Source organism: Rhinoraja longicauda, chromosome 13 (genome assembly GCF_053455715.1).
Source record: "Rhinoraja longicauda isolate Sanriku21f chromosome 13, sRhiLon1.1, whole genome shotgun sequence".
Lineage (NCBI taxonomy): Eukaryota > Metazoa > Chordata > Chondrichthyes > Rajiformes > Arhynchobatidae > Rhinoraja > Rhinoraja longicauda.
The window spans coordinates 50,660,181-50,677,950 of record NC_135965.1 but is presented as its reverse complement, the minus strand read 5'-3'; the positions used below and the strand labels follow the sequence as shown (position 1 = coordinate 50,677,950).

The window sequence follows — 17,770 nt, the reverse complement described above, 5'->3', positions numbered from 1 at the left end:
GAACATACAAACTCCGTACAGACAGCACTCGGAATCAGGATCAAACCGGTTCTCTGGCATTGTAAGGCAGCAACTCTACGCGCTGTGCCACCGTACTGCCCCCAGGAGCGTTCAGGAAATTAGCCCAAAGGAACTGTGCATCACCGTGGCTGGCTTTGCAGCAAGAGAAACAGAGCAAGCAAGCTGCAACCCCTCTTTATTGTTTTTTAGATTAATAATATTGATGCAGATTTACTGGTTTCTTGTATTAATATCGAGGTCAAGATAAGTGCAGACAGCTCTTTGTGGTGTTTCTCCAAACATAATCTTGTAGGGGACTAACAGCCGAGTCAAACCTGTCCATGGTTGATGAATGTTCAATCTGACATGGGAGAGGCAATCTAAATCCACTCCACTGGTCTTTGTGACATTTTCACTGTATTGAATCTAGGAGCAAGCAATCTAATTCCCAATGCAAAGCAAAGCAGGCCAGATCAAATGTTGTTTTATTTAGACTAAAATTGAATGCATCAGTCTCAGAAAGCCATCAATACTGCACTAAAACGATGATATAGGATCTGCATTGCAGTCACTTGAGATGTTTATAATAAACAGAAATACACAATGAAGAGATATTTTTACTTGGAACTAAACCATGCAGATAAATTACCATGTCTGCAACTCTCCACTTTTAAAATAGCAAAGCAAAATAGTATACGAAAATACAGTTGAGATTAATTCTCTATGTAGCTATCTGATATATTAGAAAACTCTTGTCTACTTCTTGAAGATTAGACTCCATGCGGAATTTAACAATATCAGTCTTTTGTTGCTTTCTTCACTGATGTGGTGATAGCTTTCAGTTTCATTTTGGTTCTATTTACCCAACACGAACATCCATGAGTGAGTTCGAGGTTTTATCTCCCCTCTTGTCAAGAAATACTCCTTATTACACATCTGAAATGCCTAGATGTAATTTTACAAAGACGTTCCCTTGTTTCCCTCAACAAAATAAGTGGTTTATTTGCATCTATACAACCAAACCTTGTTTAAAAACCTTGATCAGACCTCACAGCCTTTTATATTCAAGGGAATACAAATCATGATATGATCGCTCTATATTCTGTTTCTCTGCCTAAAGCCCAGAACATTACTCACGCCAATTGTTAGGGGAAATACAAGTAATTCCTTCTTGGCTTTCAGACTTCCTGGTGTGGTCCAGTGGCCCAGCTGGTAGAGCTGCTGCCTCACAGCGCCAGAGACCCGGGTTCCATCCTGACCTTGGATGTGTGGACTTTGCACATTCTCCCTATGACTACATAGGTTTCTCTGGATGCTCCAGTTTCCTCCCACATCACAAAGATAAGCGGTCGTAGGTTAATTGGTTGCTGCAAATATCCCCTAATGTGTGTAGGAAATGGCCCCAAAAGTAGGATAATATTCTTCTTTCTTTTGTACATTTCTACTTATCTTATTGTGATCTGAGTGTTTCCCTTCGCTGGATCTGTCTTCACTTTGGACGTTAGATTTGATAGATGCAGCGCGGAAGCAGGCCCTTCAGCCCGTCGAGTCCGCGCTGTCCAGCGATCACCCCGTCCACTAGCACTATCCTACACACTCAGCACAATTGTACCGAAGCCTATTAATCTACAAGCCCGCACATCTTTGGAGTGTGGGAGGAAACTGGAGCACCCGGAGAAAACCCACGTAATCACAGGGAGAACATATAGACTCCGCACAGCCAGTACCTGTACTCAGGATCGAATCTAGATCTCTGCCGCTGTAGGGCAGCTACTCTTCCACTAGGCCGCTGTGCCACCCCACTGTCAATTCACACAATAATCGTTTTGATTTTAATGACCATATTTGACATTAGAACTCTTGGATTTTACAGAAATGATTATTACTGGTATATTAATACTTTTGACCTGTTTAACAAGCTACATTTCAATGTTGTTATGAAGAGCATAGACTTTAAATGTGGAAATCCAATCAGAAGACAAAAGTGACTCTTTTAAAATTCATTATCTGTCAAATACTTTTACTCATTATGATTTTATGTAGCAAACTTTCTAAAGATTTGTGACAAATTTTCAATATCTTTGGAATATAATTAGTTCCCTGTGGATTACAGAATTTCTCATCAAAGACATGAGCCTTTCAGTTTCAAAGTAGGTCTCCAAAGCATTGGCCTGCCATCACAAGAGGGCCTAGTTGCCCCAGTGACACAGATATACTCGCCCGAGGCTGTAAGTTTTGATGTTTCTATCAAAGTCATTCATCAGATTATCCAAGTCTTTCTGATTTATTCAAACTTTTTTAAGGCACTAAATAAAAACTGGTGACATTCAAGGGGTTTGAAAGCTTCACACTTACAGTTAAAATCAATTATACATAGTGTTTGAAATCAGCCAATTATATCCTGTCAATGGTGTCCTTCGCAAAGAGAAATGAGAACACAAGAATTTTCTAAAGACATGGAGAGAAATGCCGTTCAGCAATGACCATGGACCACCTATTTACACAATAATCCTACATTAAATCTGTTTTTAATCTTTCTACTTTCTCACCAACTACTCTTAGATTCCACCATTTACCTACATGGTAAGGCAATTTACAGTAGCCAATTAACACACCAACTTGTGTAGCAAGGAACTGCATATGCTGGTTTACATCGAAGAGAGACACAAAATTCTGGAGTAATTCAGTGGGACAGGCAGCATCTCTGGAGCGAAGGAATGAGTGACGTTTCGGCCCGAAGCGTCAGCCATTCCTTCTCTCCAGAGATGCTGCCTGTCCTGCAGTTACTCGAGCATTTTTTGTCTAACACACCAACTTGCCTGTCTTTAGGATGTGGGATGAAACTGGAGCACCCGGTGGAAACCAACATTGTCACAGGGAGAACATTCAAACAAAGTCCGTGGTCCCTGCATGCTTCAAAAGATCCATCATTGTACCGGTGCCAAAGAATGCCTCTCCAGATTGTTTAAATGACTACCGACCGGTGGCCCTCACCTCGGTTGTCATGAAATGCTTCGAGAGACTAATGAAGAAGCACATCTGTGCCCTCCTTCCTCGCAACATGTACCCATTACAGTTCGCATACCGTCCGAACAGGTCCACGGATGATGCGGTCTCCCAGGTTCTGCACACCGCTCTCTCTCATCTGGATAGCCAGAAGGGGGGCCATGTGAGGATGCTGTTTATTGACTTTAGTTCAGCTTTCAATACCATAGTCCCCAGCAGACTGGCTGAGAAGCTGCTGGAACTGGGGCTTAGCACCCCTCTGTGTTTCTAGGTCCTGGACTTTCTCACCGCCAGGCCCCAAGTGGTCAGGATGGGGGAACACACATCTAGCCCCCTCACCCTGAACATAGGATCCCCCCAGGGTTGCGTCCTTAGCCCCCTACTGTACTCCCTGTACACACATGATTGTGGGGCCAGGTTCAGCTCAAACTCCATCATCAAGTTTACTGATGACACTGTGGTGGTAGGCCAGATCTCCGACAACGATGAGAAAGCCTACCGGGAGGAGGTGGCTAATCTGGCACTCTGGTTTCAGGACAATAGCCTCCTCTTGAATGTCAAAAATACTAAGGAGCTGATTGTGGACTTTAGAAGGGCTAAACATCCAAGGACGTACACGCCACTGGAAATAAATGGGTCTACTGTGGATAGGGTGAGCAGTTTTAAATACCTGGGAGTCCACATCACAGAGGATCTGACATGGACAACACACATTGCCGCACTGGTGGGTAAGGCAAAGCAGCGCCTTTACCACCTTAGAGAGCTGAGGAAATGCAGAGTGTCTCTGAGGATCCTTCATTGCTTCTACTCTGGGGCTGTAGAGAACATCCTGTCCGGCAACATTACAGTCTGGTTTGGGAACAGCTCTGCCCAGGACAGGAAGGCCCTGCAGAGATTAGTACGTTCGGCAGAACGCACCATGGGAACTACACTCGTCCCCCTGCAGGACCTATACATCAGGAGGTGTAGGTCGAGAGCCAGCAAGATTATGGGGGACCCCTGCCACCCCAGTAACGGACTGTTCCAGATGCTACGGTCAGGCATATACCTCCGCTGTCACGCTGTGAAAACGGAGAGGATGAGACGGAGTTTCTTCCCACAGGCCATCAGGACTGTTAATTATTATAACTCCAGGGACTAAATTTAGTCTTTTCTGTATTAACTTTAATTTATATGCTGTAACTGTAATTCTTTTTTTGCACAATCCGCCGGCATTGCCACTTTCATTTCACGACACATCGTGTATGTGTATGTGTATGTGACAAATAATCTTGACTTGACTTGACTTGACTCCACACATCCATAGCCCGGATTGAATCCAAGTCCATGAGGTAGCAGCTTTATTAACTGTGCCACAATGTGCCAAAATATTTCATATAATTATGAGACAGCAATGCATATATGTTTTTGTTACTTTTATAAAACATATTTTAAGATGTACAATCCAACCACAAAAGGAGATTAATGTATCAATATATTGGAGTAAGAATAAAAATAATGATATATCTCCTTTTAAAGTTGCAAAATAATTTAGTGTTGAAGTCAAGATCCATTAGCAACGATTATTTTTCCTCGCAATAAATGGAAAGAAATTTAATTTGTGTAAATTAAACAAGCTTTTTTGTGTATTGATTAACAAGCAGATTGGAGTAGCCAGCTCTACATGGACCTCTGAAAATGGAATTTTGTTGAGAACATACAGAATTGCTTAAAGTGTCAATGAAGTAATATAATCTTAGATTGCAAAACAAACTTCACAAAATATACACAGGAAGAATCATGCTAATCCCTGACAAATCCCAATTCTCAAATAAAAGATGATTATTTTCTTGATTGATGTGAGACCTTTTATAAATGTCACCTTCTTTGCTAGATACATTGCAAATGTATTGACAGTCAGTGCACGATTTGCACGGTATTTGAACTGTTACTATTTTAAGAAAAGTACAGAGCACATTTATGGAGCAAATGTTGTTTTCAAAATTATCTTTATTTTAAAATGACTGAAGTATAAAATGCATTGTCAAATAAAAGTTCAAATAAAAGGTGTTGTGATTACGAAATTAGTGAAAATGGGTAGTACATTTTATTAAAACAAATCTAAATTTTAGTGAAAACATACAAGTATAGATTGTTTATAATTTTTTTTAATGTACCATTAGATTTGTTAGGTTTTGGAAAAAATCCTGAATAATACCGATTATAACAGAAAAGCTTGATGATTACAGTTTGTGTAATAGTTGACCATAAAACTATTTTTCTGTTATATGACTTGTTTTTTAGACACCAGTTTTCTTGATTTGTAAAATATCTCTGTGCAGAAAAGACAGCCAATCATTATTTTTACTCTTAAGAACAAATCTGTAAATGTGCTATCTCATGTCGAGCTGGGTACTTCAAACTGTTTGTTCTAAAATGCATTATATTTAAATGGGAGCTTGGTAAATTTATGTCAGTAATAAATCGCAATAGTAAAAATAGGACTATTTTATATATTCGAAAAAGAAACAGCATTTTGTCAGGAAAGTATATTTGTTGATCATGTCAGACTGTGATGCTCCTTTTCCCTAGGTATACGTCTTAGCTTGTTTTGTGGAAGCTTGTATTTGTAATACAAATGTTCTTTTATAGTGCAACCAAGAATATATATTTTTATTCTCATCTTCAGTTTTCCATTGTAACATTGTAACAAATGTAACAACAGGTCATTTTATCTGTCAAGGCCACTGCAACATAACCTTCCAACTTGTATTCTCAATACTCTGACTGATGAAGGCCAATGTGTTAAAAGCCTTTTTGACCACCCTATCTACCTGCAACTCCACCTTCAAGGAACCATGCACTTGCACTCCTAGATCCCTCCGCACCACAACACTCCCCAGAGCTCCACCTCTATGTTGGTCCTGCCCATGTTAAGACTTCCCAAAATGCAACACCTCCCATTTCTCTGTATTAATTTCCATCAACCTTTCCTCAGCCCACCTGGCCAATCGATCAAGATCCTGCTGCAGATGGACAGAGATGGCAACATTTCGGGTCAGGACTGCATTAGCACGGATCAGCGTCTTTTTTCTATATGTATCACAGTTATTTAGGCGAGTCTGCTGTTAATTCTTCAAGAGGTTTCACCTTCCCTCAGCCACGAAAAGGAATATTTCAGTGAAAAATAATGAATTGGATGAAGTACAGATGGAGTCGATGGTGGGGAGATAGGACTGTGTGATGGGCTGGGTCACACCCAAAACTCCTGCAATGCCCTGCGGCCTTGGGCAGAGCTGTTCCCAAACCAAGCTGTGATGCAACCCAACAGTATGCTTTCAATGGTGTATCTGTAAGGGTTTGTGAGAGTCATTGGAGACATGCTGAACTTCCTTCATATGCTGCTTTCCAGAACATCACAGCTCACAGAATAAAAAAAAGATTATAGCATGGAAAGTATGTGAGCACAATCCAGTAGTCCAACCCAGATAAAACTGGCTACTTTAGTTTTGAGATACAGCGCAGAAACAGGCGCTTCAGCCCACCGTGTCCACGCCGACCAGCGATCCCCGCACATCAACACTATCCTACACACACTAGGGACAATTTACAAATTTACAAAGCCAATTAACCTACAAACCTATACGTCTTTGGGATGTGGGAGGAAACTGGAGCTTTTGGGGGAAACCCACGCAGGTCATGGGGAAAATGTACAAACTCTGTACAAACAAACAAACTCTGTAGTCAGGATGGATCCCAGGTCTCTGGCACTGTAAGGCAGCAACTCTACCGCTGCGTCACCGTGCAGTCTTTTCTCATTGCATTTGTGCTTCCCAGTTACTAACCATTTTCCATTGGAAATAGTTTTTCTTTATTATCTCCTTTGACAAAACCAGTCATCATTTTGAAGTCAAATGATCAAATCCCTCAAAAATTGAACTGGGATTTTAATTGTCATAAGGTCCCAATTTTATCTGTTGTAACAGGGTTCCATCCACTTGCATATCATGATGATTATATAAATTGCAAATATTAACAAATTGGCAGTCAGCATTTTTTTTTCAGATAAAAATAGAAACATAGAAAAATAGCTGCAGGAGTAGGCCATTCGGCCCTTCGAGCCAGCATCGCCATTCAATATGATCATGGCTGATCATCTAAAATCAGTACCCCGTTCTTGCTCCCCCACTGTCTTCTGTGGCAGAGAATTCCATAGATTCATAACTCTGACTGAAATTTTTTAATCCTCATCTCAGTCCTAAATGGCCTACTCCTTATTCTTAAACTGTGATTTCTGGTTCTGGACTCCCCCAACATTGGGAACATTATTCCTGCATCTAGCCTGTCCAATCCTTTAAGAATGTTATATGTTTCTATAAGATCCCCTCTCATCTTTTGAAATTCCAGTGAATGCAAGCCCAGTCGACCCATTCTTTCATCATATGTCAGTCCCGCCATCCTTTGAATTAATCGGGTGAACCTACGCTGCAATCCCTCAATAGCAATAATGTCCTTCCTCAAATTTGGATCATTTTAACATCTATCCTTATTTTTAAAAATGGCTGATGAACAGAAATAGAAACAGAAATGTTACAACTACTCAGCAGCTCAGGCAGCATCTTTTATGTAGAGGGTAGTGACCATGTTGAGCTAATATATGTTTGTTTGACTTTAAAAGGTGGAAGCTTCAGAGAGCATCGCACAAACCTTACATCTTTGCTGGTCCAGCCAGTTGCTGCATCCTTGGCTAAATCACTTCTTTCTTCCACTGAGGAGCTAAACAGAAATGGATGTTTTCACCTCACAAATTCAAGTCGAGGTAACTAATGTAGTTTCATGTACTTTTATGTGGCTAATAATTTTTTATTGCAACATGTTTTTCCATGCACAATTTTGAAAACACTTCAGTGCAAATGAACTATGCAAAAAATGGTGACATGATTCATGCTAGTTTAGAGAGGAGAAGCAACAAATCGTACATTTGTGTTCTTGTCCACGCATGGGGAATCTCCCAACATTAAATTCCTGTTTTGATTTGCATAACACTTCATCTTCTTGTTGCAACTCTGAAGTAATGAGAATTTGTTACAAATTTTTGTATATAATTTTTTTTACATCATTTATTAGTTTATTTGTGTCAGTCTGCTTAATTAACATTTCATGTAAATACAGTGTAAAGATAAGTTATAAAGTTAAACGATAATTCTGTCAAGAAAAGCACTTTTTGAAAAGAGTATTTTTTGTGTGATCTGGTATTGATTGGGAAAATATAAACTGTGGTCTGACAGACTAACCAGAACAGAATCATTTCTGGGTCATCTATATACTAAAGCTTCTGTTTGTTATCTTGTTTGTGACTGAACTTCAGCCAAAACGGTACACGATAGAACGGCAATTTTAGGCCCACCTTACTCACCGTTGTCACTTGAGTGATAATGCAAGCAGTTTTATTGAAATCGGTGTTATATTTTTTAAGTGATTCACATTTTAAAGTTTAAAAGGAGGGGAGGGGGAGGGGACGAGGGAGGGAAGGGGGGAGTGGGGGAGAAGGGAGAGGGGAGGGGGGGGTTGAGGAGACAGGGGAGGGGGGGAGGACAGGGTGGTGCACCAATGCAGGAGAGGTTTGGGCCCAACGGGTCCACTTAGTCTAGTATTCTATCACCTTACTCACCTCAGATGTATACTGCTGCCTTCCAAGCAGGATTGCAAGTGAGAGAGTTGGCTGCAGGGCAATGGTGCATGAATAGCTGGAGCCAGTGATGGTAGAAGAGATGCTGGCATCTTCAGGGGGAAAGTGTTGTGGTCCTCAATTCTAATGCAACTTCCAAGGGCAGGAAAGACAAAAGGTGCAGATCAACAGCACACAATAGGCACTTACATACTTTCAATAGACAATAGACAATAGACAATAGACAATAGGTGCAGGAGTAGGCCATTCAGCCCTTCGAGCCAGCACCGCCATTCAATGCGATCATGGCTGATCACTATCAATCAGTACCCCGTTCCTGCCTTCTCCCCATACCCCCTCACTCCGCTATCCTTAAGAGCTCTATCCAGCTCTCTCTTGAAAGCATCCAACGAACTGGCCTCCACTGCCTTCTGAGGCAGAGAATTCCACACCTTCACCACCCTCTGACTGAAAAAGTTCTTCCTCATCTCCGTTCTAAATGGCCTACCCCTTATTCTCAAACTGTGGCCCCTTGTTCTGGACTCCCCCAACATTGGGAACATTGGGAACATGTTATCTGCCTCTAATGTGTCCAATCCCCTAATTATCTTATATGTTTCAATAAGATCCCCCCTCATCCTTCTAAATTCCAGTGTATACAAGCCCAATCGCTCCAGCCTTTCAACATACGACAGTCCCGCCATTCCGGGAATTAATCTAGTGAACCTACGCTGCACGCCCTCCATAGCAAGAATATCCTTCCTCAAATTTGGAGACCAAAACTGCACACAGTACTCCAGGTGCGGTCTCACCAGGGCCCGGTACAACTGTAGAAGGACCTCTTTGCTCCTATACTCAACTCCTCTTGTTACGAAGGCCAACATTCCATTGGCTTTCTTCACTGCCTGCTGAACCTGCATGCTTCCTTTCATTGACTGATGCACTAGGACACCCAGATCTCGTTGAACTCCCCCTCCTCCTAACTTGACACCATTCAGATAATAATCTGCCTTTCTATTCTTACTTCCAAAGTGAATAACCTCACACTTATCTACATTAAACTGCATCTGCCATGTATCCGCCCACTCACACAACCTGTCCAGGTCACCCTGCAGCCTTATTGCATCTTCCTCACAATTCACACTACCCCCCAACTTAGTATCATCTGCAAATTTGCTAATGGTACTTTTAATCCCTTCGTCTAAGTCATTAATGTATATCGTAAATAGCTGGGGTCCCAGCACCGAACCTTGCGGTACCCCACTGGTCACTGCCTGCCATTCCGAAAGGGACCCATTTATCCCCACTCTTTGCTTTCTGTCTGTTAACCAATTTTCTATCCATGTCAGTACCCTACCCCCAATACCATGTGCCCTAATTTTGCCCACTAATCTCCTATGTGGGACCTTGTCGAAGGCTTTCTGAAAGTCGAGGTACACCACATCCACTGACTCTCCCTTGTCAATTTTCCTAGTTACATCCTCAAAAAATTCCAGTAGATTTGTCAAGCATGATTTCCCCTTCGTAAATCCATGCTGACTCGGAACGATCCCGTTACTGCTATCCAAATGCTCAGCAATTTCGTCTTTTATAATTGACTCCAGCATTTTCCCCACCACTGATGTCAGACTAACTGGTCTATAATTACCCGTTTTCTCTCTCCCTCCTTTCTTAAAAAGTGGGATAACATTTGCTATTCTCCAATCCACAGGAACTGATCCTGAATCTATAGAACATTGAAAAATGATCTCCAATGCTTCCACTATTTCTAGAGCCACCTCCTTAAGTACTCTGGGATGCAGACCATCAGGCCCTGGGGATTTATCAGCCTTCAGTCCCATCAGTCTACCCAAAACCATTTCCTGCCTAATGTGGATTTCCTTCAGTTCCTCCATCACCCTAGGTTCTCCAGCCCCTAGAACATTTGGGAGATTGTGTGTATCTTCCTCAGTGAAGACAGATCCAAAGTAACGGTTTAACTCGTCTGCCATTTCTTTGTTCCCCATAATAAATTCCCCTGCTTCTGTCTTCAAGGGACCCACATTTGCCTTGACTATTTTTTTCCTCTTCACGTACCTAAAAAAACTTTTGCTATCCTCCTTTATATTATTGGCTAGTTTACCCTCGTACCTCATCTTTTCTCCTCGTATTGCCTTTTTAGTTAACTTTTGTTGCTCTTTAAAAGAGTCCCAATCCTCTGTCTTCCCACTCTTCTTTGCTATGTTATACTTCCTCTCCTTAATTTTTATGCTGTCCCTGACTTCCCTTGTCAGCCACAGGTGTCTCTTACTCCCCTTAGAGTTTTTCCACCTCTTTGGAATAAATTGATCCTGCAACCTCTGCATTATTCCCAGGAATACCTGCCATTGCTGTTCTACCGTCTTCCATGCTAGGGCCTCCTTCCAATCAATTTTGGCCAGCTCCCGCCTCATGCCTCTGTAATCCCCTTTGCTATACTGTAATACCGACACTTCCGATTTTCCCTTCTGCCTTTCCATTTGCAGAGTAAAACTTATCATGTTGTGATCACTGCCTCCTAATGGCTCTTTTACCTCTAGTCCCCTTATCAGATCAGGATCATTACACAACACTAAATCCAGAATTGCCTACTCCCTGGTAGGCTCCAGTACAAGCTGTTCTAAGAATCCATCTCGAAGGCACTCTACAAACTCTCTTTCCTGGGGTCCATTTCCAACCTGATTTTCCCAGTCTACCTGCATGTTGAAATCTCCCATAACCACCGTAGCATTACATTTTTGACACGCCAATTTTATCTCCTGATTTAACTTGCACTCTAAGTCGAGGCTACTGTTTGGGGGCCTATAGATAACTCCCATTAGGGTCTTTTTACCCTTACAATTTCTCATTTCTATCCATACTGATTCAACATCTCCTGATTCTATGTCACCCCTTGCAAGGGAATGAATATCATTCCTTACCATCAGAGCAACCCCACCCCCTCTGCCCACCTGTCTGTCTTTTCTATACGTTGTGTACCCCTGAATATTCAGTTCCCAGCCCTGGTCCTCTTGTAGCCATGTCTCAGTGATCCCTACAACATCATACTTGCCCATGACTAACTGAGCCTCAAGCTCATCCACTTTATTTTTTATACTACGCGCATTTAAGTACAACACTTTAACTTCTGTATTTACCTCCCCTCTCACATCGTTCACAATTGGCCCTGCCCTTAATTTCTTTTCCGCTCTAGAACTTCTGTTCCCATTCTTCCGAGAGTCTTTTGCAATATCTCCTGTATTCCCTTTTACCTCATCTTCATATTCACAATTTGTTAACCCCTCCCCCCCACTACTTAGTTTAAAGCCACAGGTGTCACACTAGCAAACCTGCCTGCCAGAATGTTTGTCCCCCTGCTGTTAAGATGCAACCCGTCCCTTTTGTACAAGTCACCCCTAGCCCAGAAGAGATCCCAGTGGTCCAGAAATCTAAATCCCTGCTCTCTGCACCAGTCCCTCAGCCATAAATTCATAGATGCACTGTAGAAGCCAAACAACATATTATGCTATTTTAGAATGTTGCCAGTAGAAATTAGAGTGAGCCACAAGAGACTGCAGATGTTAGAATCTTGAGCAGAAACCGGAAATGTTGTCAGTCCACTTCCCTCCACAGATGCTGCCTGGCCCACTGAGTTCCTCCAGCACTTTGCTTTTTGCACAGATTTGATGGTGCTACCATATCAAATAGGTAGGAAGGAACTGCAGATGCTGGTTTACACCAAAGATAGACACAAAATGCTGGAGTAACTCAGCGGGACAGGCAGCATCTCTGGAGAGAAGGAATGGGTGACGTTTCGGATTGACCTGGTCTCAACCCAAAACGTCACCCCTTCTCTCCAGAGATGCTGCCTGTCCCGCTGAGTTACTTGAGCATTTTATGACTATCTTCTATATAATGCTGTTGTTGGGTGACCATCTTCGAACTTGGCGGCTTCAGTTAATTCCAGCTTAATGGATAATGCTTTATCTAGTTAAACACCAGCCAGAACAATTTATCCACTTTTTTTTAACACCAATTCAGTGGAACACATGACTGATTGTCCCTGCATTTTTCCCATTCTTCTTCCGATGTCATTTCAGAGCACCACACAGAGGTACTGAGCTCCCTCGTGAGCAGTCCAAGTGGGAAATAAGACCAGTGCTCATCAAGGCTCTATCACAGCCTGCAGGCTCCCTGCTAACAACATCACTAATACAGAGCCTTCAAAGTGCTTTGAGAATGACAGCATTATTTATTCTGCTATAGATAACTATAGTGAAGTGAAAGAATTACCAGTGGTTCATCAGACTTTGGATCTAAGATGTGATAACATTATCCATGTTGATTGTATGGATTGACATTCTGAATGGGATGTCATCTATTCCTGGAGACTTACTGGGAGTACTTCCATCAACGATTTGGATTCAATCATTACTGATGATTCTACAAATCATTTTGGCTCTGGAGGTCAGTAAATAGGGACATCTATTACAACAAAGCCTGCAAACAATGGGTGGATAAAAATAGAGGGTTGATTGGTAGAGGAGTGGTGTAGGGGACAAAGGCTAGAGGTGAAAAGAGACATAAAGGTGTCGGATAGGGAAAGAAGAGCTGTAAAATCTAAAGCCGTAGGGAGGAATTTGGGTGGATGGGAATATGGGGAAGGGGGGAATAAAAGAGAAATATGGGACTTTGGAATAGGAGATGAGCATATGGATGAGGGGAAAGAATTAGGGTAACTGGGCTGCTGCATATGTGGATACAGGTGAGATGGAGTGTTTGGTAGATGGGTGAACCTTTTTCTTAGTTGGCTGAAGTTGTGCGAGAGCGTTGGAAATTGTGGTGAATTTCTTCATCAACGCCTGCCTTCGCTTTCGCTGGGAGGTGGCTCCTGAGATCTGAATTGTGATCCAGGTTTCCAGGTTTCCTTGATTGTCAGGGGATGATGCTGTGTGTTAGGGGCTGGTTAGTAGGTTAACTTTGAACTCCAGATGTTTAGCATAAGCCCTATCCGCTCTTCAATGAAGGCACTGGCAGGGTTTGGCAGTATTTCGGAGCTAAACCCTCTGAATGTATATTGATGACTAAAGCTTCAGTGATCTTGATTCTAGAATAGAGACAATGAAGATTGAACAGTTTCTTCATCTCCATCGACATTGTGTCACAGTGAAAGATCCCTCAAGCTATTTTACTTTCAATTACTCTTTTTCTTTCATTCCTTCTAATTATCCTGGAGCTTTTATATCTATGTGATATCTATGTCCACTTTCTTGGCTATTTCTTACCCTTTTATTGACTAATCAATCTTGTTTCTGATAGATTTATGTCCCATCATTAGTTTAAACTGTTAATTACAAGGTGTGAGAGTTTGCAGCAGAATTAACAATGTGACCATCAGGACTATCAATATTGTTTCAAAGTAACTCAGGCAGCAACATCTGGAGACGAGTTGCTGTCTGACAAGTCCTAGTTCTCTACAAGTTACAACTGTAGAATCATACAGCACAGAAAATGGCCCTTTGCCTTCTCATTTCCTAATGTCCATACTGACAATCATGTATCCATAGACCATAACACTTTGGCTATTTGGTCCATCGAGTCTGTTACACCATGCAATCATGGCTGATCTATTTTCCCCTTTCAAACCCATTCTCCTGCGTTCTCCCTGTAACTTTGACATCCTTACTAATAAAGAATCTATCAATCTCCCCTTTAAAAATACCTAATGACTTGCTGTCCATTGGCAATGAATTCCACAGGTTCGCGACCCTTTGGCTAAAGTTATTCCTCCTCATCTCCATTCTGAAGTTACGTTCATTTATTTCAAACCTGTGCCCATTCATCCTGGACTCTCACACTACTGGAAACATCCTCTCCACATCCACTCTATCTAGGCCTTTCTTTATTCAGTAGATTTCAATGAGATTCTCCCTCATCCATCTAAACTAATCCCATTTCCCAGCATTTAGTCATTTGCTTTCCATATTTTGTTGATTCAAACGAATGTCTAGATACTTTTTAAGAGCAACCATCTCCACCAAATTCAATAATGATCTGGGTGAAAATATATTTCCTCAGCTTCTTTCTAAACCTCTTACTCCCAATCCAAAACCTGGGGTCTCTAGTTTTAGATATCTCTGCTAAGGGGAAAGGATTCCTACTAACTAGCCTATCTGCGACCCTCATAATTGTGTAGAACTCTACCAAATATTGTCACATGTATACCTCAAAGAAAAATGTCCAATTCACATGTATGGAGATGTGAATCTGCAATTTGTATCTGTTCAATACAGAAAAGTTGGACCTTGTGTAAGTTTTATTTTAACATCATGGTAAGTCCATATTGGGATTTTCGTTTAATTCAGAATGGTCAGAAAATAAAGTCATGCCAATCATTTAAGAAGCTCTCCAGCTTTTACAAAGGAAATTGTAATTGAAATGTTATAAAGTGGCAGAGTGAAAACTTTCAGTTTGTAGTAGTTATTCTGTTTATGTAAAACAATGCATAGAAGTGTCATGGCTTAAATATCATTTTCATGTTGTTATGTCGAGCTGAATTGCATTGAATGATAATCAAACCAAATCTTGCTTCATCTAACATTCATTAAAGATCTAGGAAATGCAAATGTAAAAAAAATTGACAATGCAATTCAAGTCACAGTGGGAGTTCCACTGTTAAACCGTGACTTGCATTATAATGTAAGTAGATAAAAGCCAACATGAATAAACAACCACAACAAAAAAGAGACTCAAATCCTTCATGTGAGCTATTATGCAGTTGAACCTAAGTAGATACTGACAGTTGACTGGAATTTGTAGCAAGATATTGACCCAGACAGGTTGGCAAAGATGATGCTGTTTATAAAGAAATATTGTGGGAAGTAATGTTTAACAATTTGTGATTCTCACTTAATAATTCTGCCCCTGTAAACAATGCTGCACCAGTCAATTGAGTCAGTGATCCCATCGGCTGGTGAAGCTTACATCCAGGGCGGCACGGTGGCGCAGTGGTAGAGTTGCCGCCTTACAGCGAATGCAGCGCCGGAGACCCGGGTTCCATCCCGACTATGGGCGCCGTCTGTATGGAATTTGTACGTTCTCCCCGTGACCTGTGTGGGTTTTCTCCGAGATCTTCGGTTTCCTCCCACACTCCAAAGACGTACAGGTATGTAGGTTAATTGGCTTGGTAAATGTAAAAATTGTCCCGAGTGGGTGCCGGATAGTGTTAATAAACGGGGATCGCTGGTCAGCGCGGACCTGGTGGCCCGAAGGGCCTGTTTCCGCGCTGTATCTCTAAACTAAACTAAACTAAGCTTGCATACCAAATCTACCAATCCCAATTGATGTCTCTGAGACCGTATTGTGATGCAAACATCACAGAGGGACCATGCTAATACTGGAGAAGTGTGAGACTGAACACCATTTGTCACTCAGAACCGATATGTTATTTCGTTTTGATTACATTTTTAAGGAACAAACAAACTAAAATGAAGCTCCAAGGAGAAACACGTGCAGAATATAAACTATTTTCTTATGTTGACATGTAGAATATATTGCTATTAACTATTTTCTTGAAAATTCCCATGATTTGTGAACTGTGAGAGTTCACCCAAGCAAAATATTTGGAGGGATGAGATGAAACTGAAAAAAATATTCTGCAATAAGTAATGATTGTTGTCAAGTCTTTCTGATTTTTGGATATGAGCTTCAGTTTTATTTCTAATTAATGAATGTGCTGGTGAACTGCGCTTCTGAGAATTAGACAGTCTGAAAAGGGGAAACAGGAAGGACAGTGTGTGAAGGCATTGAGGTGGAGGCACCAACAGGTATGCTGCATCAAATAGCTGAGAAAAACGCAGGTTGGAAACCTTGAAGCAGCTTGCATGGCAATAATTTGATAGCAGATCAGTGTGAAGCTGGGGGATTTCAGGGGAAAAACAAAAGAAAAATAATCTGGAATGACAAAATCTAGAATAAATGCTGTGAAAAACACTGAGCAACATTGCCAAATAAAGTGATTGAAAAAACTGAAAAATCATTTTGAAATGGATCAAATGATTAAATAATCAGAAATATGTTGCATATTTTTGTTTTATTCTGGAAAACTGGAGGGAATTGGCCTAAATTTGGCCTAATATCTATCAATTACAGGGCAAACAAAATCTATTATTGCCTTTCAATCCAATTTTGTGGTCATTTGACAGATCACATTTAGTTTCATGGGCAGCGTTACTGAGCCAACAAGATATCCCCGACAAGGCATGCGTGCTACAAAATACTTTCACTCCTTCTGGTGGCACAGCGCAGCATGTTTAATACTTAAACTCTTATCAGCTGTGTTCTCTTCACACCCACGCACCACACAAATATTCCCTTAGCAACCATGCCATCGCCAATGAACAGGACTGTGATGCTAAAGAATTAAAGTGATTCTGCACTCATAGCCATAGCAACAACCACGAAACCTATTGAGATTGTTTTTCTTTGACTTCTTTGATGCTCTGGCAATTGTAACCGCAGTATCATTCTAACCTTTGGTAAATGTTCCCTTTCCCCTATGTACTCTTTTACACCCTCCTCCTTCCCAAGTTCTCTTGCAGTTGTTGAAAATGCCCATTTTGTTTAGATACTAGAAGCTAGACATTTGGGAAATGTGAGACATTCCAACAAAGCTAAGATATCTGTAAGAAGGAACTGCAGATGGTGGTTTAAACCGACGATAGACACAAAAAGCTGGAGTAACTCAGCGGGACAGGCAGCATCTCTAGAGAGAAGGAATGGGTGACATTTCTGGTCGAGACCCTTCTCAGACTGAAGAAGACTGAAGAGATGCTGCCTGCCCGGTTGAGTTACTCCAGCTTTTTGTGTCTATCTAAAGCTAAGATATCCTTTCACATTATACCTCAGGCGTAATATTTACAAGGCTTAATGGAAGGTAATTGGGAGTCACACTCCTGATAATAATTTCCCTTCTGGATTCTTAGTTTGAATTCTTTGTAACAATTGGCGCGCCACCACCTTATAATTATCGATGCAACTGAACAAAAAGCAGTAATTGCTACTTTGCTTTTCTGATCTGCAGGAATTATTGCCAATCATAATGAGCAATTTCTAATGGAC

At 41.3% G+C, this 17,770-nt stretch overlaps 1 protein-coding gene across 1 annotated transcript in view; it reads left to right on the top strand.

The window, feature by feature from the left end:
• Positions 1-17,770, top strand: part of naaladl2 (N-acetylated alpha-linked acidic dipeptidase like 2) — a 624,478-nt gene that overhangs the window by 414,830 nt on the left and 191,878 nt on the right. The window contains exon 9 of the mRNA XM_078410100.1: positions 7,664-7,804. Within this exon, the coding sequence (XP_078266226.1) occupies positions 7,664-7,804 (141 nt within the window). The remainder of the gene's footprint in view (positions 1-7,663; positions 7,805-17,770) is intronic.